The sequence below is a fragment of the Lytechinus variegatus genome, chromosome 13, assembly GCF_018143015.1.
Source record: "Lytechinus variegatus isolate NC3 chromosome 13, Lvar_3.0, whole genome shotgun sequence".
Taxonomy (NCBI): Eukaryota; Metazoa; Echinodermata; class Echinoidea; order Temnopleuroida; family Toxopneustidae; genus Lytechinus; species Lytechinus variegatus.
Genome location: NC_054752.1, coordinates 20643355 through 20669734, shown reverse-complemented (window position 1 = coordinate 20669734; position 26380 = coordinate 20643355). Strand labels below are relative to the sequence as shown.

Genomic DNA, 26380 nt, shown 5'->3' with positions numbered 1-26380 from the left:
GTAAATGAATTAACTGGACAGACAATGATCTCAGTTGTTGTTGAGTATACGGTACCAATATTAAATTGGATCTACGCTGAATTCACTTCCAAACACCATTTTGGATAAACCAACAAGATGAATAGAAGCATATGGACCCTATGATAGAAGTAAACCAAATGAGGTATAGACTGAATTCTGGAAGCAAAAGGGTTTTCGAGAGCCGAAACACGTGCGAAAAACTTCCTCTGTCAAACTGAGCACTAGTGATGTGCACTGGATTGGCCCGAATCTGAGGAGAAACAGCATTGGAATGAAGGTCGTCTAAACGCTGATTCTGTGATATTGTGATTCATGTTGTGTTCTTAATCATGATTCAAATCATGATTCTGGCTTGAGGTCGCATAAGTGAAGCCCAAGATATTGTGAGGACTAGATTTTCTGGTAAAAATGAGATCTATGACCTTCAACCAATGATCCAGAGACTCTAATATCTAATCAGTTCATTGTCCCTCCCTAATGAATACATAAAAAGAAAGTTCAAACTGAACCGTAAAGCAGTTCCAAAGTTATTGCGAGAATGAAAATAGGATTGACAGATATAGATGTACACATGTAGAGATGTTCAGACAGATGACCCAAGAAACACAATGTAGCATATCATATCCTCCAGTACTACGAGTATAGTTCTTCATGTTTTTCTCGAAGTTGGCGCTGCACTTCCTGGGGAAGCTTGTCTGTTCCAGTGAGATGAAATGGGTGTGTGATGGTGCTTGCTGATGGAATGGTCTGAATGTATGGTTCTTGTCCTTTTCTAGCTTTTCGGTACAATGGCGTCCATGCAGATGTTGCTGTCCCTGAAAACCAGTGTAATGTGATGCTCTCCTGCCCTATTGCGGTGACTTTCCCAACTTGTGGCCATTCATGCCTGTATTCTCTCAGATAGACCCCTATCATACAGTCGACTCTCAACTGAGGAGGAACTCTTTCAGGCCGTTGCTTAGGACCGATGTTAACCTGGTAAAGACACAACAAAGAAAGGGAAATAATTACTTCAAGTTAGAGTCTCTGTCCAAATAATTTCAAAAATATGATATTTAATATTATTTTGAATTGACAAAATATTTCAAATGTTTGTAATAAACTGCTCTTTATAAAATAAACCTTTATAAATGAGAACAGCCTCTCATAAACAAGTTTGAAAATCGACAGTTCATGTGTCAACCACATTAAGCATTATTTTTTTCTTTTTCATTTCATTTCATTTATTGGTTTTTGCAACATTTTTCATAACAAAATTCTGGACAAGAAAATACATATCTGAGACTTGACATCAAAATAATGAACAATAGTTTTGTATATAAATCCTCAAACATATCTTACATAAATGAAAATCATTAAGTGGTATTTCCTGTTACAATAAGTAGAATAGTTGCAAGTGTCGTCACAAAAGCAAAGCTTGAAAACGTAACAACCCTGGAAAATAGCCAAAATAATTAATGTCTACTGTCATTAAACGTCATTTGAGAGAGTATAACCAATTATGCATTTGAAAACATGAACATAATTACAATGATTTATATTTTCTTTCTAAACAAGCTTGAATAAATGCACCTTAAACTTTGAGTTCATGATCCATAAATCTGATCATTTCCCTTTATTCCCAAATAATATTTTGTATCTTCCAAAGTACAGTCCAGTAAGTATCATAATTGTGTCTACCCTAAACTGTGGTGACTTTGGACAAGGGGTTTACTTTGAACAGTTTTAACATCATTTCCATCTTTTTGCTGATGCTTTTTACGAAAATAATTTTTTTCATGTCATTTAACCTTTTACAAATTTTGCATACAAAAACAATTTCAGAACCCTGCCTCCCCCCCAAAAAAATAATGATAAATAAATACATTTAATGTCAACATGGTATACAGTAAATACAATTGAGGTAATGGATCCATCCAGGGGCGCAGCTAGGGGATGTGCACTCTGTCTCTATTTTTAGAGCCATCCATTCAACATGTGCATATTAATGTAAACTTCACCCTTTTATAACTTTTTAAGAAATTCTAAAAATGAATGAACAATGAAATACGTTAGAAATGGATATTGATTTGGATTTCATTTAATGTGTTCTTTTAAACAAATTAAAGAATAGTTATAGCATTATAAAGTATTTCTTACATTAAGCAAAAAATGTAACCACAAGTTTGAAGTAAATAAACTTACGGGTATAATGGGTGCCTGCTCATCATTTGAGAAAGCCACATTATTCTCTTCTCCATTTTCAGGTCGTTGTTGGATTGAAGCTTGTGAATCCTTGCCCATGAGAATGTCCAGCAGCATCCAAGTGTCATTTAAGTTATTGTCTAGAAGGAAGACAGAAAGTATCATTTCAAAATACAGTTTCAATTTCGTTTTAAAATGTTCCCTGATTATTTTAATGGCATAACAATATAAGCATATCTCATTATGTGTGTAAGGCCAAGAAAATGATAAAAAAGTGAACTCCTATACATGTAATGTATACAACTACTTGATATAATCAGAGTAATGAGAAACACATGCATACCAGACTATTTACTAAGTAAATATATGATTTTGTAAATTAGAAAGTACATGTGCATTAAAACTAAAATATCTAAACGTAAAATCACTATGCATCTACTGATCAAAATCTATTGTTTTGCCATTCACCTTTTTATACAATATCTGTCCAAGGATGCTCTTGGTACTTGACCCTAAAAAGACTGGTCTATTTAAAAGGTATTGAGGACTAGGGGGCCCATGATGCCCCCCCCCCCCTTCTGATCTCATCTGCCATTTGCGCGATCACGCCGGACTTTGGAACACACATACCTTACCACATAAACTACAAGATAATATAAGAAAATTCCAAAAATAATTTTTGTTTTATTTATCATGAATAAAACATGCAAATTTATTCATGAAAAATATTATTTGCGTATTTAACACCCATTTCACTTCAAATTTTCTTTTTTTGCAGACCTCATCTTTGTAATCTAATTTAAAGGTTTCCAAAAAGAAAACTTGTGAAAGCCAATTTTTACCTTGTGTATTTCTTTTTTTTTTTTTCTTATGTATTTCTTTGCTTTTTCATCTTTTTTAAAATTGTTATTCAATGGAAATCATTACAGACCATTTAACACAAAATTAAACCCTAAATTAATTAAGCAGACCAATAACAATAAAAAATAATAATCCTTTTACGAATTTCATCTCCCATAGACTTTGTACACAGAGTATAAAAATGAGCTATTTTCGGCATGTCTCGTAAAAAGCCATGTGACATCGCAATGCTATACCCATATTTTGCGAATTTGGTCTCAAAAGTTGAAGGTGACTTCAAAGAAAAAGTCATAAAATTTTGCGGCGCTATCTTTATGCATTTTGGAAATATCGAAGAAGAAGGGCTAAGAAGTTACAAACAGCTACATGTAAAAGCAAAGTAATTGGAAAGAGGTCTTTTTATGATTAACCAAATAAGTTCATTAGATAATTAAGTAAATATAAACAAACCATCACTGCATTCCAGAGAGCTTAAAAGCTCTTCCCATTCAGTAACTTCTACTTGGGTCAGGTAAGGTTTGTATTTGGGTAGATCTCGCCGAAGATTATTAAGATCAAGTTCAGCTGTAAACGGTTCTACAATGTGAGGTACTCCTTCTGGATGAGTCTTGATGATGTAATTTTCTCCTGTTGTGCACTGCCACTCAGAAGTATTACTCCATTTCTTTGTATGTAGTACAGCCTTTCCATTTTCATCCTTGGTTATTCTGAACTGGTGAGGGTGGCTGTGGTGAGACACTTTGTGCATGTTGGGTTGGAGCCAGTCACGTATGTTGAAAATTGAAGTTAATCTCTCTGATGTCGTGTTGGGTTTATTATACCCCTGTGTGATGTTGGTCATTAATGATGATAGGGTTGGAATGTTCTGCTTGGATGTGTGCACTGAAACTCTGCTAAATAGTTGATCCACGTCTTCATGTGTGTGTCCTTTCATAAGGAAGCCTATTTTTACCTGTAGTACCAAGAAAAAGGGTAAAAATCTAGTTAATCCCAATGCATATGATGAACAAGCATAAATGTACAGTAAAGGAGATTATAGGAAAATAATGAATTTGAAATATAATGCAAGCTAAATGCTACAATTTAAGTAAATTTTTAGTTAATTTAAGTTAATTTCTGCTATAGGAAATTTTAATAAGACATTTCTATGAAATATTTTATACACTTCAAATAAAAGTTGCATGTAACTATCGATCAATTCCAGCTTTGTATAAATCACAGAAACATTTCCTTTAACTGATATTACTATGCTGGTTTTAGAATAATTACTTTCATTCAAAACATGAAAAGTACTGTACAATGCCTTCAGCACCACTGACTTCATTTGTATACCTACAAAGTTTTGCAATAAAAAATTGATTTTTTTTTTATGGAAAGGAAGCAAACAACCTTTCATTAGTGCAGATCTCTTTAAGCAAAAAACGGTAAAACTGTCAAAATTCTTTCCACTTAAGTGACCACCACTTACTTTTGAAGTTTTATGGAAAATGATTTGTGCAGGACTTGGAAATAGTTATCTGTATAAAAGTAGGCATAAATTTTGAAGAACACATGGACTTAAGCTAAGAAGATCGATTTGAAGATATCTTTTACCTTTTTAACTTACTTCCTTGCCCAAAACACTCCGTAGAGCACCATTGCACCCTCCCCCCTCCCCATACATTGAGGCCTTGTGTGATATCTGCTTAACATGGAGCATGTGGCTCACATGAAATGACTTGGGATTGAATTTGTTTTCTTAATCATTCCAAACTTGGGGAAAATGTGGAAAAACAAATATTGAATGAATCATGAAATATGGTACCACTTTTAATGATAAAAACTTAGTGAAAGAATGCTGGAAATGTCTGAAATAAACTTTGGTTTACATTCTCCAGTTGGCATAAGAAAGGTATAGGTTGTGCTTACCCCAGGTTAAAATGTTAATTTGGGTGCCAAAGTTGTTACAAAATATGTATCTGTTTATTTCAATTTATGAGAAGAATGGCAAGAATTGTACTGCAGTCAGTTTTTCTTCACCTTTTTCTTTTACACAAGGTGAAAAATAAGCATTTCTGCACAAACCAATTACAAAAATGGACAGTGCTCACTCAAGTGTAACATTCTGTCAAAATTGTTTCTTTCAATAGTGTAGTAGGTTTCACGGTACACCATGTATCTTTCTTGGGCAAATGTTGGTCCTGAAAAGGAGATTGGGTGGTCCTTTTTTTGTTCTTCGCCATGGAAACCTTCAGAAGTTATATCATTTGTTTCTTTCATTTGATAGATGACACCTAAACCCAAGAATATATGTTAAAAAGTTATCCCCATGTGGTATATTTATCAATTTCCATGACTTTTTCAAAGTGTAACTTTTTTATTGATTCTCACTGTATAAATCCTATGTATTATTGTTATTAACACCTAACTTTATATCTTAAAAATCTTTCATCTCACCTTTCGAAATACATTCAGTTCCACTAGCAGAGCACAAAGTGCTATGACACACTGGTTTTTATTTTCCCTTCCGCAGTTGTCCATCTGCAGGTAGAGAACATCAGGCAGAGTTTTGTCGTATTTCCGTAGAATGTTGAGCAAGATATTGGTAGTCAAGTTTGAATCATGGGGGAATTCCTTCAGATCGACAAAGAGATGGGTTCCTCTTCCATGAACAAGAGCCCCAGTAATATGTGACTGTAATTTCCAAGCTGAGCTCGTTGACTTGGACTGTCGGTAAAATCGTGGGATGCTTGTTGCCTTCTGATCCATTCCATCAACGATTATACTCATATACTTGGTCGGTTCCCGTCGAGCCTTTTGTATATGTTTGTAGTATTTGTGTCTCTCATTTCTGACGGAAAAGCAAAACAAAGTAAAAAATTTAAGATGAATATTAAAGTGTAAATCCTGGGCAAAACAAAACATTTGAGAAATTTCTGAATTATTACTAATAAATTACTATTGTTTGGTTATCATCTAATACTCCCACAGCCCTTTTATAAGGGAGGGTTGTGTCTCGCTTAACATGCCCAACATCATAAAATTGAAAAATAAAAACATCTCAAAAAGATGACACGGAAGCAAGCTCTGTATTTATTTTTTGTCGGTATACCACCCAGGAAAGTTATAATCTTTTATCAGTTGCAATCAACTAAACATTACAAAATAAATGCTATGGATCCGGCTCAAACTAAATGAGTTATGGAACATTTTTAATGCACATCATTCACAATATTGGAAAAGATCAATGATAATTTTGAAAGTTCCAAATAGAAATGCACGTATTTATGCAAAAGACTAATCTTGATGAGAAAATGAGATACAAGGTAAGAGATGAATTGTGGAATATAAAAAAAAAGATATTCCACTTAGGGGATTATCATCAGATGAGCCTCGGACCTTGCACTTCAAACCCCCAGAATAATTCTTAATATGAAGATTTCTATAGACACGAAATTTGACATGTCTAAAGGACACAGATGCCCTCGCTTAACGCGATCAGAAATTCATTCAAACTTAACAGCGTGCAGGAACCAATAGGCAAATATGTAATGAATAAATTTAGACCTTTGACCTATAAAAGATTCACCCTTTCCGTAGTAATCTCTGACAGAAGATATGACAGTCAGGTCATCTGATGTGACCTGACTATATTTGGTGTCAGCTATTCAGACACCAAACATTTTTAATATCTGGTGAAAATTTCCGAGATTATCATGGGGAAAACAGCTTGCATATTTAATCAGCTGTGACCTTTGACCTGCGAGCTCTGAATTTATACTTAGCCTGTATTTTGTTGTCATCTACCTACACACCCACATTTTTTTTTAATCTGCTGAATATTTCATAGGTTATCATGCGGAAACCAACTCGCATATTTAATGAGTTGTGACCTTTGACATGCGGACTCTGAATTTCAACTTACATGTACCCTGTATTTGGGTGTCATCTACATGTACCTACACATGAAAGTTTTTATCTGTTGAGTATTTCTTGATTTTTTTGCGCGGAAACCAAGTGGGGAAACGAAAGGACGGACAGACAGCGTCAACGTTTAATACCCCCTCTGGACTTCCTCTGCAGGGGCATTAAAAAATGATGGTCATATCTTATGTTCATATCTATCTTGTTCAGAATAACAGTCAGAGGTGTTTCCTTACTTCTGTTGTTCTAGATGTATCTCTCGTTGTTGATACAGGGTCTGCCTTGCCACCTTGTCAGTTGTCTTCTCAATATTGGTCTTCAGTGTAGTGCAAATGTCACATTTCGAAAATCGGTTAACCTGTTTTTCAAAGAAACACAGAGATTATTAAATCCATTTATGTTGATGAATCCATTTACACGTACTTAAAGAAAGGGATTACATTGTTTGAACTAAACTAAGAAAGTAATAGAAAACGCTTCTGAACATTTTATTTGTGTACTTATCCAATGAAAATTGTAAAATGCATCATTATATTTTGTTTTACTAATGAAAAACAATCATGGTCCCCCCCAAAAAAAAAATCTATCCAGCAAAACACATCTAAATATTGTATCCTTCAAACCATATAAGGGCATACACATTCATACAAGCTAGTAAAAACATGACTTTGACATTCACCTTTGGAAGTATTTGACAGAGAAGGATAAAAATATGTACCTTTGGAATGCTAATATGTGACATTTCCTTCCTCCAAACATGGAAAAAACGTGACTTGCTGCACACCTCTGCACATTTGTTTTCCACTTCCTCCTTCATGAGTCTGTATATACTTTCTCTCGTAAGACATGATGGCAGGTGAATCTTTTGACATGTAGGTAACTTCTCTCCAAAGCGATTTGAAAAGTCTGAGAGCCAAGCAATTGAATTGAGTACTTTGGAAGACTGCATCCCAATACGATGATAGTTTGGTGCCATGTATCTCCTTACCCCATCTGCAAAACAAGTCGGAAATATTGCGCCTTGTAAGATAATGCAATTAATGTTTATGAAGTATCCCTTAACGAAAGAAAGCTTACTTGGATATAACTCAATTACACTCAATGTCTCAGTTATAAGCAAGTACGTTCTTTATCTTTTATTTTTCAATTAAAAGTTAACCTTTGATCAAAGCATTCAATCAGTAGTCTTTACGCCTTGAGCCTAAAATCCATTTAGCCCTAGCATACATTTCCTGAATAGGGTCTTTCTACCTGCGCTTTTTGCTGCAAGTAGATGACCGGTATTGGAAAAGTTATCGGTAAACACTACATGTAAAGCATATCCCAGATTTAATGGCAGTTTACATCAGTTCAGTTGGGTAAGTGTAAGAGGGCAATAAATTAAGGCATATTCATTTATGGAAGGCAACACTGTATATACATGTTTGCAGTATTTAATGTACACACTTACTTTCGAAATCACGTTGCACCTGCCACATCCTTGTTCTCTTAATACCAAGAGCAAGCCTCCAACCTCGTTGGCAAAGGTGTGTTGTTCCAATGTTGAACATGTATGTTATGAAACTGCCACTTGTTTCATGGTGTTCGTAAAGGTGTTGCAGAAGCCATTGCCTTTGCTCTGATTTGGACTTTGCAAGGAAGGAGGTACGAAATTTGAACACTTCACCTCTGGAAACTTTATGTAGACAGAATTTCTTACAACACTTCATCCGCAGGATGGCAGACAATTCAAGGCTTTCTTTATTTCGTTCTGGAAAAAATAACAGGAAAGAGAATATAATAGTGAATGAACCTTGGTCATGTGATATGAAACTCTAATAGGATGTTTAGTAATACTTGATTAACCTTATGGCCAAGTTTTATTAACCAGGTCCATATACTTTCTAAGTTATGACGTCATTTCAAAAACTTAACCTCAGGTTAAGATTTGATGTTGACGCCGCCGCCGCCGTCGGAAAAGCGGCGCCTATAGTCTCACTTTGCTTCGCAGGTGAGATAAAAATGGCCTGAATAAGAAAACTAGAATTTCATTTGTCATGCGAACAAATTAGGTGGTCTGTCGTAGCTAGGTAAATACTAGTAGATAAACAGACATAATTATTAAAACAAAAGAGTTGATATTAGATTGAAAGATAAATAGACAGTCAGATAGACATACATATTTGAACAGATACACATAAGAAAGATAGATAAATAGATAGTTGGATGGAGAGATAAATGATAAGTGGATAGATTAATAGAAGAAAGGTAGATAAATCATATCTTTAAATATAGATAGAAAGATAGATAAATAAATATAGATGAACAGATAAATACATATTAGATAGATATAGAGATAGAAAGATAGATAAATATATATAGATAGATAAAACGATTGATAAAACAAATGATGATGATGAGGATGATAACAATGACAAATAAGATGATGATGATGATAACAGTGATTATGATATTATAGATACACAGATCGACAGACAGAAAATATATTGATATATTTATTGATAAACAGTTATTATAACATATTAAATAGATGTAATAAAAAGATAGATATTAGATAGTCCGAAAAATAAACAGACATAATTATTCAAACAGATCAATAGACATTAGATTGAGAGATAAAGAGATAGGCATGCATGCATATTTAAACAGATATACAGATAGTCAGATAGATAGATATATGGATTGGAGGATATATAAAATATAGGTGAATAGATTGGTAAAAGATAGAGAAACATAAATAATTGAAAAATATAAATGTTTATTATAGTGAAAGATAAATAGATAGACAGACATACAGACAGACAGATAGATAGATAGATATATCATGTAGGTAGATACATGTAGATAGATTGACAGATAGATAAAAAGACTGACAGACATATAGATAGATCGATATAGAAAGATAGACATATTCAAACAGATAGATATATATTAGACAGAGAGATAGACAGACTGACAGACAGATATAGATAGATAGATAGAAATATAGATAGATTTATAACACAAATAGCAGATACATGTAGATTAACGGATATGATTAAATAGATATCATATGAAAAAAATTAATTATAATCTGTATTATTTTGCAATATGTTAAAGTTAATTCTTGGAATTCTTTTAACCCTAATTCTCCCGGGTGGGGGCCATAATGGCCCCCCCCCTCAACAATTTTCGCGATATATCTGCTGCGCGAAATTTTTTCACCTTGCAACTCACTGACTTTATACATTCAAGTCTCGCGCAAATTTTGAGACCAAAGTTGTGACGCCCGGGTACGCGGTTACGACATTACGCAACATTATGCAAGTGCATGTCAGACCCAAAATTGCTCATAAACGTGATTTCATGTACAAATCCAATGCAAATTGCGTATTTAGCCAAAATTCATGAATGTATCATTATTTCTACTTTTACTGATTTTAAACTTAATTAATTTTGCCTTGTTTATGATCAGAATTATGTCTGGAACAATTTCCATTGACAAAACAATAAAAAACAAAAAGTAAAAAAACAAAGAAATACATGTACATAAGAAATTCATAAAACAATAAAATACATAAGAAATTTTTTTCCAAACCAAAGTATTTTTGAATTACGATTGTTAAGAATGCTACAAAGAAAATTTTTTCCCAAAAATTAGCATTCTAGGAGCTTTATTTAGTGAATTAGAGCAAAAAGTATGATTTATGCATAAATGAGCATAATTAATTCATATAAGATAAAATCTCATTATTTTGGAAAATTTTACCATACAGCCTTGTAGATTACATCGCACACTACCAGCGTGCAAATTTTTGCGTCGCTCGCGCAATCGGCGGCCGAGATCTTAAGGGGGGGCCATAATGGCCCCCCCCCCCGGGAATGACAAGAATCAAAATACCTCGGGAGATTTAAGGATAAATGATCGTGCGTAAGAAAGGAAAAATAATGTTCACCCTCGGACTTGAACCACTGCCCACATGATCTAAGCTACAACATATCCACAATAGGGCAAAAATTGACCAATATTCATGGAGTTAGAGCCAAATTTGCATAATTATAATGACATCATAACAGGCAAAATGGATATTTTGACTTCCAACGCCATTTTGATGATGTCATAATATACGTTAGGGTCCAATGAGACATGAAATCATATGTAGGATTCATACTATATCGAAATATGAAAAAACCCAAAATAAATAACCACTGAGAAATTACATGTTTCAAAGTGAAAACAAGCAGTTTACTTCTGGTTGGTTAGTCTACTAACTATAATTGCTCTCCTACATACCTCCAAGACATGCCGGCGTGTATTACCTAACATCCCTAGGCATGCAGCCAAGTGAGACTTAAATCCCTTCTCTGTTCTGAAATGAGTTTTGATTTCTCCATGATTTTTGTCAATGAAAGGTCGCTTTGATTCAAGTATCATTTGCAGGTACATTTTTGTGGATTTTGAAAGGTCAAATTAAAATTACAAATGCTACAATGATTTGAAACAAAGTAACACTTACTTCTGCCCTTCATGTAGGATCCTATATGTCCATCACTGCAAACTGATGAATCTGAATCAATGAAATGTGCTCTTCGCCTTTTCCTACCACGAGTTACTGAAAAAAAAAATACATAAAGCTTTGAGGAAAATTATCACCAAGAATAATCAATGAAGTTCACAATGTGCAGCTGAATACTGATTTCATGCCTACAATAATTTATGACTTGAAGATACATTTAATCATAAGATGGGTTTAAATACAGTATGTAGGCTAGCTGATTGGTGAAATGACAATTGCTCCGCCTGCATCTGCTCTATTAACAATTTCTATGCAAAACTAGAGATGCTCGGAGGGTCACGCAGACGAGCACATGTATCCCCTGAACCCATTGCGTCATCCGTCATTGCAATATATAGAGCTCACACGGAAATTTGACAAATAAATACATCATTGCGACAATGACCCGACATATAGCATGCAGTTTCCCCAAGCCCATCTACCATCCACGGGTGGTCGAAAAGTGACTTATGGTTGCAGAGAAAGAGAGTCTTGCATGTAAACTTCAATGTTGACCTGAAATTGACCTCTGACCTTACCATGTGACCTCCGACTGCAGCATAACATGCAGGTACCCCAAATCCATCTACCATCCAAGTTTGGTTGAAAAGTGACTTACGGTTGCAAAGTTAGGTGTCATTTCAAATATCGATAATTTCAAAATTGCTCTAAAAACCCATGTTTAAAATTGCCTTGCAGTAGTTTCCTTTCATTTAAACTTTAATGTTGACCTGAAAATGACCTTTGACCTTACCATGTGACCTTTGCCCACACCAAAATGGATAGGTGGCTTCGCTAACCTTCATGCCTAATTTTAAGATGATCGGAGAAGAAATGCAGCTGATAGAGCGCTCACAAGGAAATCTCTGCGGCGGCGGACGCGGCGCGACGAGGCCAAATTCATAGTATCCTCCGAACTCTGTTCGGGGATACAATAAGATTAATCCTCCACCAATAATTGCTCCGGACGATTGCCCCGCCAACATTTATAGGTACTGAAGATGACACATCTACAGGGGCAAAGGATATTATGTCAGGTCACCTCAATAACATCACAAGGGGCATGTGATCCCACCAGACAAAACATCTCTCGAAAAATGAAAACCCACATGCCCAAATATCTAGTGATATCTCGAGCAATATATCGCTTTATCAATCAAATTTTAACAAAGTGCAAATAGAGTACCAGCGGTAAAATTCAGGCCTTCAGTTCCAGATCTGATTATTTCATGACACACTCAAAAAAACTTTCAATTTTTTTTTTATTTCAAGTTATTTTCTAGCACATAAAAAATCCTAAGCAAGCACATATTGGTCTAGAGTGCACTCATAATCAGATCATAATTGGTGTACATACAGGTTTAACAAAATTAATTGTACAAATTATGTTGGGGGGTAAATTTAGGTTTAAATATATATATTTAATTGCAGCTATATACAAGAGAATAGGAGGGCTGAATATTCAAACCTCAAAAATAATCATACCAATTTAAAGTTATCCTCCTTCACTGACTCTTCATAAATAAAAGATTTACATCACGATACATTTGTTGCTACAAAAAATATTGGGACCATTCCGAAAAACTTACCATCCTCATTTTTCCATTCTATTTCCGAAACAGCTCTGTTTTCTCCATCTGATTCTGAAACATATAGAGCAACAAAGTTCAGTATCCAATGTTAGATCATAATTCTAAGTGAAATATGGTAATGCCAACCAAATATTTCGTTCATGTATTTTTAATCCTATCTGGGCCAAGGTATTTTGGGAGTTCATACGACCGTCAACCACGCATTTGCGCCGAAAATTGGCACGTGTTGCCTGGAACATAATTTTGAAAATTGTTTGGTAATTTATTTCATGCAAATCACTATAAAGTGATTATGCTAATTTATGCGTAAATAGTATGTGAAATCATACTTTTTCCTCTAACTCCCTAAATAAAGCTCCAAATGTGCTAATTTTTGGTATAGAAACTCTTTGTGGTGTTCTCAGCAAGTGTACATAAAAAAATGCGATATCAAAACATTTTCTTATGTATTATATTGGGTTTTTTTGCAATTTCTTATGTATTTCTTTGTTTTTGACCTTTTTCTTCATTGTTTTTCAATGAAATTTGTTGGAGACTCTTCTAAAAATAAGAGCATAAAATAAATATGTCTAGACCAACAAAACTAAAAATAATCATGCATTTTCTATTGTTCATTTTTTTCAGACAATTTTTACATCAAGTTATGGCAGCAATTCAATCTTCAAGCCTAGCGATAATTTTTTATTACATGTAGTAATTATTCTGGTATTTGGGGCAGCAAGTCATGGGCAAGCATGGGTTTCTGACTCCAACTTTCATTCATTTCCATGGTTTGGGGGCAGATTTTTAAACTAGGCACTATTTGAACAATAATTTCCCCAGTTTACGGACAGTGACATGATAAATACATGTACTTTACCTTCATCAATGTTTTAATTGGTACGATCTTTTGCTTGTTAAGGCATATTACAAACTATGAATTTGACATGTCCAAAGGACACAGATGCCCCCGCTTAATGCGATTAGAAATTCAATCAATATGATTGAACTTAATATTGTGCAGATACCAATATGCATTATACATATATATACCCTTTTTGAATAATTGGTGATGCCGAAAAAATGACTCTACCGGGAATCGAACCTGAACCCCCAGCTTTGAACGCCGGTGCCTTAACCACTAGACCACAGAGATGGGTTAGTGGCTAGGGAGACCCCGATCCGATTGTCTGTCAGATAGACAGATTTTCAACACCATACCAATTATAATTTCCTTTGTCAGGTGAAGGTGGGTTTTGAACAATGACAAGCCGCCATGCCTCAGCTGGATCAAAGCTATTGATACAGTACACATATGGGAGAAAGTATACAAATGTGTAGAGTTATACACGTACAACAGCTTTGGCAACTCTTTAATTTAACCCGTCTCTGTGGTCTAGTGGTTAAGGCGCCAGCGGTCAAACCTGGGGGCCCGTGTTTGATTCCCGGCAGAGACATTTTTTAGGCATCACCAATTTTTCCAAAAGGGTAGATAGCTCTGGGGAACCTTGGCATAATTTCCTTCAGCAAGAAACTGATCCACAATGTGCTGCACTCAACCCAGGTGAGATAAATGGGTACCCGTAGGAAGTCATTCTTTAAAAAGCTGTGTGCGCTATGAGCGCCTAGCTTAGCCAGGTAATATAGGAGCGCCTTGAGCACCTAACAAGGTGGATATGTGCGCAGTATAAATACCCTATATTATTATTATTATTATTGATTTAAGCTACGCACACCTACCATTGTTTTCTTCATCGAATTTCTTTACAATATTCAAATAATATATATATATATATATATATAATGAATAAATTTAGACCACTGAACCAACTCGAATACATAAAGAGCTTTGACCTGCGCGGGCTCGGAATTCGAACTTAGCCTGTATTTTGGTGTCATCTCCCTACACAATAAATATTTTTTAAATAAATCAAATATTTTTCGAGTTATTTTACAGAAATCGTCTCTCATATTGAATGAGCTGACCTTTGACATGTGGACTCCGAATTCGAACTTAGTTTTATTTTGTGTCATCTACCTACACACCAACAATTTTTGAAAACCATTAAATATTTTTCGAGCCATTGCGCGAAACCAAGTGGGTGGGGGGAGCGGATGGACAGGGCAACACTTAATGCCCCCTCCAGACTTTGTCTGCAGGGGCATAAAAATGATGATTATTTGGAACAAAATCTAACCTTCATCACTGTGCCAGACTACTTCTGAAACAGCTCCTTCCTCTCCATCTGATTCTGAAGTGTAGAAAGATAAACAAATGGAAGGGCTAATAAACCTATGGAAAATATGTGATCGTCAACAATGAAATAATTAACAATACACCTTTACATGTAATCAAATGTGGTGCCTGTGATGCAAAAACAAAACTTTCAATACTTGTGAGTTTATCTAAATATCTGGTAAGCTAGGAAAATGGAAGAAAAGCTTGCAATATTGTAATTTTCACATACATTTGTAATTCCGAAGCTTCATTATTTCGAAGGTTCAGTTATTCTGAAGGTTCATATTTCCAAAGGTTCATAATTCTGAATGTTGTTAATCCGATAATGAAATAAGGTCCATAACTCCGAAGTTCATTAGTCTGAAAACGAAATGAGGTTCATAATTCCGAAGGTTCGTCATTCCGAAAACGATATGAGGTTTGTTAATTCGAAAAGGTTTGTATTTCCGAAAATGAAATTAATCTATCTGTTAAATATTTCATAAGTTATTATGCGGAAACCAACTCGCATATGTAATGAGCTGTGACCTTTGACAAGTAACTCAGAATTCGAACTTAGCCTGCATTTAGGTGTCATCTACCTACACACACAAATTTGAATATCTTTTGAGTTATTGCACAGAAACCAAGTGGGGAGATGGACAGACAGGGGCAATGTTTAATGTCCCCTCTAGACATCTGCGGGGGAATAAAAATGTAAATTCTATCAGTTAATTGTAAAACTTGAATAGTTGATCATTCTGGAGAAGACATATTATTCTTTATTATTTATAAGACTATTTTATTTCAAACAATACTTTACCTTCATCATTGTTCCAATCTACTTCCAAAACAGCTCTTTTTTCTCCATCTGATTCTGAAAAAAGTGAGATAAATTACATTCCAATTAGATGCATATTTTCATTTTGACATTTCAATGTTTTAATTGATACTATCTTTTGTTTGTTAAAGCATTTTGTAAAAAATAACCATTGTATCAAACAATATCTAACCTTTATCATTGTGCCAGTCTACTTCTGAAACAGGTCTTTCCTCTCCATCTAATTCTGAAAAGTGTAAAAAGATTAATTAAACTGTAGTACCTCTCATTGCACTTATATGATCATAATATCAAGAGGGTTGGCAAACACTGTACCACGTTCGATATCAATTTTAATTATTTTTCAAGTTATTGTGAGAATGAGATATTTGCAGGTACATGTATATATGACCTTTCATCATTATTTATTTGGCATAAAATTTACAAAATTATACAATGTAAAGACAAAACTATAATTCAAAATTGAGTAAATAAATATAAATGAGTAAAAATTGATGGAAAATAGAGTAAAAACCCAACTAATTACACATATCATATCCTTTGTCCAATTGCAATATTTACAATGCAATAAGTTACATGTACATAAATGTGATCAAAATACATGTACAGAAGAAATACACAAAGTAAATCACTAGCAAAATATCTTCTTAAATCAATATGGTGGTAGAGTTTGCTGCTTACATGAAAGAAGGGGTGTTCTGTTCTATTCTTTAGATGCACAGTAAATGTGCGATTACCAAATTTTTTTTATCCATTGAATTTTTCATGTAAGTTATCATGCTGAAACCAACTCGCATATAATGAGTTGTGACCTTTGACCTTCGGACTCCTAATTTGATCTTTGCCTGTATTTTAGTGTCATCTACCTACACACCAAAGTTTTTTTTAATCTGTGAAATATTTCATAAGTTATCTTGCGGAAATAAACTCGCATATTTAATGAGCTGTGTGACCTAAAACAGCACTGATTTTGAAAATAAATAGTGAGATACATGACACTCCAGTTACATGTGAATTTTCAATATGCCATCTCAATGTTTTAATTGATACTATCTTTTGTTTGTTAAAGCATATTGTAAACTACGGCACTGCACAGTGCCAGTCATGGAAAGTTCATTGACCTTTGACCTTATTCAAATTCAGCTCACATTTGAACTTGACCTTCAAGAGATGGACCTCTGTTATGAATTTGGCAATCTCACCTCGAGCTCAAAGCTATATAAGTTATTGGGTGTACAACACAGCACAGTGCCAGTCATGGAAAGTTCATTGACCTTTTTCAAATTCAGCTCACATTTGCACTTGACCGGCACCTTCAAGAGATGGACCTCTGTTATGAATTTGGCGATCTCACCTCGAGCTCGAAGCTATAGAAAGTTATTGGGTGTACAACACAGCAGAGTGCCAGTCATGGAAAGTTCATTGACCTTTGACCTTATTCAAATTCGACTCATATTCGAACTTGACCTGTGCCTTCAGGAGATGGACCTCTGGTATAAATTTGGTGATCCCACCTCAAAGCTATTGAAAGTTATTGGGTGTACAACACAATTGTTGACGATGACGACGACGTCGCCGACGCCGGAAATAGTGATATATCTCGCTCCACTACGCAGGCGAGTCAAAAATGTAAACTGTATCAGTTAATTGTAAAACTTGAATAGTTAATCATTCTCGAGAAGACATATTATTCCTTATTATTCTTAAGACTATTTTATTTCAAACAATACATGTACTTTACCTTCATCAATGTTCCAATCTACTTCTGAAACAGCTCTTTTTTCTCCATCTGATTCTGAAAAAAGTGAGATAAATTACACTCCATGTGAATTTTCATTTTGACATTTAAATAATTTCTATCTTTTGTTTGTTGAATCATATTGTAAAAAATAATCAATATTTCAAACAATATCTACTTCTGAAACAGCTCTTTCTCTCCATCTGATTCTGAAAACAACTAGCACATCAATGATGTGGAGCTCATCCAGCATCTCACAACAAAATTTAACACAATTCTAATTTCAGCCCAGTTGACACTGTAGTGAATTATATTGGTGACATAGATTGAGGATTCATAGAATTGAATTTGATGAAGAAATGACATAGAAGCATTAATTGTGATCTATGAATAAATTTCATATGAATTAGGTATTAATAATAAATTATCTAGTCAAATTTTCTTAACACTGTGTAGAACCTTGGTGAATCTCATGTAGCTCTCAGATGGAACAAAAATAATCAAAATTAATTAACAAATAAATAAGTAATTTTTGTGAGTTTTGAAAATATGAATAAATTAGCATATTTAATAAGTTTCAAAATTCTATGTTGAAATTTTGTATCACCACCTCGAGTTATCATGTAAAGCAAATAACATTGAAATTGATCAAAAAATCGAGAAAAACATTTTTTGTGATTTATGAATACATTTCGCATAAATTAGCATGAACAATTTTCTACTGAAAATTTCAAAATTCTGTGTAGAGTTTTGGAGGCCTCATGAAGATCTACCAGATGTAAGATAAAATATCAAAATCTGTCATCAAATAAAGAAGTAGAGGCATTTTCTGTGATTTATGAATAAGTTAGCATAAGTAATTTTCTACAGAAATTTCAAAATTCTATGTAGAATTTTGGTGAAACTCGTAAAGTTCTACAAGATGGAAGAAAAAAAAGTAAAAATCGGTCAACAATTAAAGAAGAAAAAGCATTTTATGTGAATTTTTAAAAATATGAATAAATTAATTTCGCATAAATTAGCATAAAAATTGTTCTAGTCAAAATCTCAAAATTCTGTGTAGAAGATTGGTGGACCTCATGAAGCTCTACCAGATGGAAGAAAATAAAATCAAAATCAGTCAACAAATAATGAAGAAGAAGTATTTATGCAAATTTTTAAAAATATATTTTGCATAAATTAGCATAAAAATTGTTCTGGTCAAAAATTTCAAAATTCTGTGTAGAAGTTTGGTGAACTTCATTAAGCTCTACCAGATCGAAGCAAAAGATTAATTGGTCAACCGAATTTTTAAAAATGTGTATAAATTAGCATATTTAATGAATTTTAAAATTCTGTGTAGAGGTTTTGAATCCCCCACCTAGTGCTATCATATAAAGCAAACAGAATTGAAATCGGACTTGAAATGGCGAAGAAGTAGCATTTTGAAATTGTGGACGGACAACAGACGACGGCATAAGCTCATCTTGCCCTTCGGGCCGAATGAGCTAAGAATTGGTTGATAAATTACACTCCCATTACATGTGAATTTCTGTTCTCTTCTTTGGAGAATATGACATGACATGTTACTTTGATCAATGTTAGAAACATCAATCCAATTTTTAATTTGATGCTGGAAGAGCAGCTACATGTATATTGGGAGCTATATGTACATGTACATGCAATTCCCTGTAGATGGTTGTCTATAGTACAGCTATACTGTACACTCAAGAGCCACTTGTAGAACAATAGAGCCAAGATGAATAGACTATCCACTGGCAGAGGATTAGTTAAGAAAACAGGATGGCAACTAATAAGAAGACAATAGAACAGGTGTACTTGTTAGGCCTAAAGCCCAAACACTTAACTACATGTACAATAGCTGCTACACATAGAGCTACATTTGTTTTCACTCTAAACACTGCTTGCAGATTATTAAAAATCAATGCACTTACATGTATATGTATCTGCTTGACACTACTGCCTGTTAATATAATTAACAGCTATTGAGGCCAAGTTTGTGGTGACACAATTAAAGCTTTTAAAACAAGTGTATATCATGCCTTTCCAAACTAAATTGATTAATGTACAGTGGAATACATTAAATAAAATTTTTACATGTGCACAACAGTAAATTGCCAATTTGTCTACTGCCAGTGTGCAACACTTCCCATTGGCTACCTTCACTTAGTCTCATGCCATTTTGTCCATCAACTTTAAACCTAACAATCATTTCATCAAAAAATCTGTTGGACTAAAGTTAACTTGTCTAATTATCAGTGGAATGCCAGTTAACATAATACATGTTCAAAGTTAAACTTAATTGATCACTAATAACCAATTTTTAGTATTCAGATAAAAGTTATTTATATACTATGTAACCATTTTTTCTTTCTTTGCTTACAGCCATGAATCCCCCTGATATTCCTGGATATATACTCCAATTATCATATAACCAAGGTTTCAATGGAAACCTTCAAAGATCATCTTATCATATATAATCATCACCAGCACAATGAGCCAAAAACTTAGACGGAGCTAGATTTGGTGTATTAGTGTAAAACTCAAAAAAAAGTTGCGAGTGAGCAGATAATTTGACAAAATATTAAGAAAAAAATATATTTCACAATTCTATCTTTCCTTTTTTTTCTATTGGTCTTGGCAAGAGCACCCCACCCCCCCCCATCTGCACAAAGTGTTGATCATCAACTTCTACTTTTTTAGTTTTGTCAGGTAGTAAGTGAAAATAATAAATACAGTAATATAGTTTCCGTGTAAAATTGGTAAATGTAGCTTTACCAAGTACATTGTGTAAATCTACAGTAATTTGTTTCTTTTCTTGTTTTTATTTCTGTATCTAAATAATAAATATGAAATGTGACTTAATGATATGCCATATATATAAAATAATCAATAACATAAACAATAGTCATATTACACAATGAATACAAAACAACGATGTGAGCATAAACTTTACTTATTGAGTAAAAATAATTAATGAACGCAGGAGACCGGCATTGTGAGCAGATAAGCTTGAAATTTATAGCGGAATCATAAAAAGGTTTCTTTTAACATTTGAATGTTATTCAAAAATGTGGTACACAATACCCATAACAGTGGCCAACACACCGTGGGCCTACCTGATTGAAGTTCTGCTTCACTTGTTTGGAGCTGAAATCTTGAATGACCTGCCTTCACTTGCCTCTTCAAATTGAACACTTCAAGTCCTACCTAAAATGAATATGTAAAAAATAGCATTGGTTATTCAATTCAATTTCAATTTATTTGCTCATAAAAATCCATACATTATAAGAAACATCTACAGAAACAGAATTCCAGAGTTGTGGTCCTTGAAATAAAACTGAGTTTTTAAAAGATGAGCGTCTTGGCTTAGATAGATGAAAATCCTTTGCATTTCTTGTGTTGTATCCATGGAAATCACTATTGAACTTAAAGAATGTTTTGATATAATCTGGCAAGAGGTTATTTTTACATAAATACATAAATATAAGAATTTGAAATGCATGAATATCATAAAATTTTAAAACATCAATTCAACAAATAGATGGTTCGTATGGGCAAGATAAGGAGCATGAGACATGATTCTTATTGCACGTTTTTGTAAAATATATAATCTATAAATGTGAATGCTACTTGCCCTTCCCCATGCTAGAATACCATAATTGAGGTATGGATATATAATGGCATAATACATCAGTTTTAAAATCTCCTTGGGACATGATCTTAATCTATACATAATCCCTATATTTATGGCAAGCTTATTGCACAGATTATCAATATGATTTTTCAATGTAAACTTATTATCTATTGTTATTCCTAAAAAATGTAATGACGATACACTCTTAATATCTGTATCGCACATTCTAATTGAAAGACTATCTGGTAAACATAAATTACTAAAAATCATATAATTGGTTTTGGCAAGATTAATTATCATTTTTTTTGCATAAAACCACTCAGATATTAATTCCAGTTCAGAATTTATTACCTACAGTATAAGAAGAATAATTGCAGCTTACAACTTAGACTTATACTGCATCACTCACTGTGCATCCATAAACCTAGTCACAGATTTCACAATGATTTAGACATCAGTAATGATCAAAATTAGACAAGAATAACTGTTGTTTCTGGGGATTTGCTTAACAATTCCCGCCATTTATTGGTGAGTGGAGCCAAGATAAAATTCAGCGGAACAACCAAAATACTGAGTCTGAAGCTCTTGGTTTATTTTTAAGTGTAAATTTGTAATAAACTTCAGTGACTTTTTTTCAGAATGCTTGTAAGTTTGACAACTTCCAAGGATTTATATGGTGTAAGCATGTTAGGCATATCTGCTTATGTGGGTGAGGCCTACCCATAACAAAAATATTTGACTGTACAAAGCATGAAATATTTTCTTTCTTCATCATCATTCTTTTCAGGGGCTAAGGATAAGCCTATCTTTAAGAGCATGATTACAATCCATTAAAGGGATACTCCAGGCTCAAATGTTATATCTAAGTAAAAAGAGTAAAATTCACAAAGCAAAATGCTGAAAATTTCATCAAAATCGGATAACAAAAACGCGCGCACATGTTTGTTGAGATATGCAGCTTAACCTTTATTCAAAACGTGCTAGGATTATCCAGTCTGCACTCACATCGCATTATTAATGTAGGAACTTTCTTTTTCATGATTTACAAAACATGCGCATTTTAAGGTCTGAAATCTCAAAAAAATCTCAATTGTTTAGTTTTTATACCTATACCGTTTATTTAAAAAAGTGCTGAGAATTTTCCAACTTTGACAATTTCTTAAGGTCAGAATGTAAAAAGATGTTCGCATTATCTAAATGTTTAAATATGTATCACCTTAGTGAGTATAACTGTAACAGGTCCCTTTTCAATCAAGCTAGAACCCATAATAAAAATTTCTGTTCGCGCTTCGCCCTCGCAGTAATTATCTAGTTACATTATCTAATACACAAACATTGCCATAATGTTAAATTTTCAGGACAAAATACATGAAAATTCAAAAAATGTAAAGCTCACGCTATTCAAATAGGGCTTATGAGATTATGACATTTCTTAATGTTGTTTCATGAAAATAAAGCTAAGAGATGACTGTTGGGCCCATCAGCATTATGCCCCCCCCCCCCCTTTCATGACCAAGAAAATGGGGAGAAAAGGGATAAGTGTGTAATATAGGTCTAAAATTTTATGTCAAAGTCTATCACAAACTTGATTTTTTAATTTTGTAATTACAATGTTGACATTTTTGCTCGCAACTTCTAATTTATTTATGCGATATGTCGAATCAAGCCCTCAAAATTTTGGGCTCATTACGCCACCGAGACAACCCCTTCAAAGAAACAAACAAAAAGGGCACAAAAATCAACTTTTCGACTCTTTGAGCAGCGGATCGAGGAAAAATGGGTGAAAAAAAAAATTCAAGCCACCCTCCCCTATTTGCTGGAGCTGGATCCGCCCCTGCTACCCTCCCACCTGGCCCAAACATGCCTGTTTTACTATAATAGTACAGACCTAGATCTATTCTAACTTAGAATTTAGATCTAGGCCTAAAGATAGTTAGACCAGGGGAGCGTTTCATGAAACTTTGAAAGAACTTGGAAGTTGTTGTAAGTTTTATCCGACAAGTCCCATTTTATCAGACAGTTACTATAGTAACAGTGCCTCTCAGCCAATCAGAATTAAAGAAAGTTGTCAGATCTTACAACTTGTCAGACAAAATGTTGATGAAACGGTCCCCTGATCTGCAATAATTAATAGGCCAATGTATACTATTAGTATTACAATGTATTTGTGGCTTCATACCTCGTTATCATCAGTGACGTCTTCTGACTGACTGACGATGTTGGTGATCGTAGATGATGCTGATTGTCCATGTCCAAGACTATGCTCATCATCATCGGAACTAGTGTTGGACTCTGAGTCAGAGCTCAGGCAGAGCCTAAGACCAGTCTCGGACGCGGACTCTGACTCGGTGCCGGTGTCAGTCGTTGCGGGGTCTGTAAAATACAGCGCTTCAAACAGCTGCCGTGCTTCGTCACCGTCGTATATTCGTTTTCTCTTCATAGACATTGCTATCATTTGTTGTAACAAACAACGCAGTTAACCATCTTCACCAAGAAAAAAATAGCTTGACATGAGCTGGATCAAAATAAATCTAAGAAAATGGGAGGGTGCCAATTAAGCAGCTCCAGGCCGGCTACACGTGGTTTTGTTTACAAACAAATGTACCGGTAGCTGTGCGCACTAAACCCAGGCTGTACCATAGAGTTATGGGTCATTCCACGGGGTTGGGGCAACAGCACTTTTTTGTGTTCCTTATGAATTGTTAGCTTTATCCTGAAAATGTGTTTGGTGTTTTGATGTTGCAATGTGGTTTTGTTGGAAGGCAGTTATGTAAGCAATTACTTGATGCAGAAATAAAAATGTTGAACTGCAAGTATTATTGATGGTGAGACTTTAAATGATGATGTCCAGACTCTTTTTTTGGGTACCAAGTGTGACATCCAAAATGGTCATTTTCAGTTGAAGATATCTAATCAAAAGATAGACTTAGTCAAATTCAAATGGCCATAATTGATAAAGCAACATTTGTTTAATAACAAAACAGTAATGGGATAGCAAATGAAAAGAGACTTCATATCATAAATCATTCCTACAAATCGGCATACCACCGTTACATGCGATGTCCTCGTTTATTTTTTCTGTAACGGCGGTAATGTGGTTTATATCTAAAAATCAGAAATCATTTTTTCCAAAATTATGTGTCAGAAATAAAGGGCAGGAAGTAAGCAACTGTTAATCAAAAGATTAGCTTTGAAAACCTATGGTAATGTCATCTAAATTAATCGAGAGTCGCCGATGTTTTGGGCGATGTCCGGGCCAAATTTGTAACGGTGGATCACATTTCATCGCGTATGTAAGAAGGAGACACCGGAGAAGAGACCGTCGTTGTATCAGACGGACGGGTTGTTAGCCGAAATCACCATGCACATGAACAGCTATGATAGCGGGTGTTTTGAAGCATTGCAATTGGGAATGTTCCTGCAATGTCTGTGTAACGGTGGATTGGATATCCACGATGTTTTCCCTTTCAAAGCGACGTAAGTACGGAGATTTATCCCGATACTCGTATTTTGAAACTAGTTAAACCATATCTTTAAAATATGGAACTGTATTACCATGCAGAAAGTGTTTTTAAGTTTGAAAAATCTCGCTAATTTTCTATCATCTTTCACTTCGGTCCCACATGTAGCTTCTCGTGTAAGTGAAATATGTGATTGAGACATTGTCGTGTTTGTTCCAGATTTGCTGAATGGTTCCAAAGAAAATAATGCTTTTATTACTGTGATTCCGTGCAAACATGTTTTGAATGGTAGCTGACATGATTCAATCGTAATTTAGTTGATTTTTTTACACAAAAATATGTTGATTCAATAGGCCAATGGATACTCAGAAACAGCTCTTTCACTGATGATCATGACGGTGACATCTCAAATTTGGTACAAATTTTCTCCTTGTTTAAATTGGCTCCTACTGATTCTAGGTAATATGGGTATTAAAGACCTGATGATCAAATTTGAATTTGCAAAAAAAAATGAGAATTTAGAACCAGTGGCGGCGCCACGGGGGAGGCAGACCCCCCCCCCCAAAAAAAAAAAAATTTTTTTTTTTTTTTTTTTTTTGCTCGTCAGCTGATCCCAGCCCGAAAGGAGGGGGGAGGGGCAAAATAATTTTTCTGTTACTACCCCCCCCTACACATAGTAGATGGGCTTTGTGTATGATGAAGCATGGGAATAATTCAATTACTAGTAATTCTTAGCTATAGGCTTAACCTTCCCAAAACTTAATCTTGTTGAATGTTGGTATACTTTTCAGCACTCATTCTTTTTCCCTCAGTTCTTTCTCCGTTTTTTCAATTGTATATTTTTATTTCTATATATTCAGTTGTTAAGGATTTTTTTCAACCGTATTTTAATTTATATTTATTCAATTGTTAGGAGAGGGGGTGGGTATTTGTTTTATCAGAAAGCAAAAGCCTTTGTGATTGTTTTCAATGTGATTTTTTTTATTGCAATATAACGACATTTTAAAAACATGTACAAGCGAAGAAAAGAAAAAGTGACACAATCGAGTTTGTTTCACAAGAGTTTATTTGCTGTATCAGAAGGTAAATTGCAGATTTGAATTCCATTAATTCATTTAATTCCAATAAAACATAAATATATTATGTAATTGCTTGAACAATTAAACTTCATAGTTGAAAATTAAATAGGATGGTCATACAAAACTAAATGGAATTGTCGAGATAACCACCCTTGATTATAATGCAGAATAAAATTAGATTAAATTCATCCATTGAGAAACAAAATTAAAGTAAAGATAATTTATGAAAAGGTACCGGTAATGGGCAAGTAATTGTATTGTGAAAACAAAGTAGAACACAAGAAAGCAAATACAAAAACCTTGTATAAAACAACTTTATATTTAATTTATG

General features: G+C 34.2%; 1 protein-coding gene across 1 annotated transcript; it reads right to left on the bottom strand.

Annotated features, from left to right (window-relative positions):
- Positions 1 to 654: 654 nt before the first annotated feature.
- On the bottom strand, positions 655 to 24147 carry LOC121425955. Its single transcript, XM_041622083.1, has 15 exons — positions 23689 to 24147; positions 20992 to 21082; positions 17876 to 17929; positions 16307 to 16360; positions 16117 to 16170; positions 15274 to 15327; positions 13094 to 13147; positions 11466 to 11561; positions 8420 to 8719; positions 7688 to 7962; positions 7206 to 7327; positions 5503 to 5896; positions 3517 to 4018; positions 2206 to 2345; positions 655 to 996 (listed from the first exon to the last, which is right to left on the bottom strand). The coding sequence occupies exons 1-15, from the start codon at positions 23962 to 23964 to the stop codon at positions 655 to 657; spliced, it is 2808 nt and encodes a 935-aa protein (XP_041478017.1). The 5' UTR covers positions 23965 to 24147.
- Positions 24148 to 26380: the final 2233 nt, after the last annotated feature.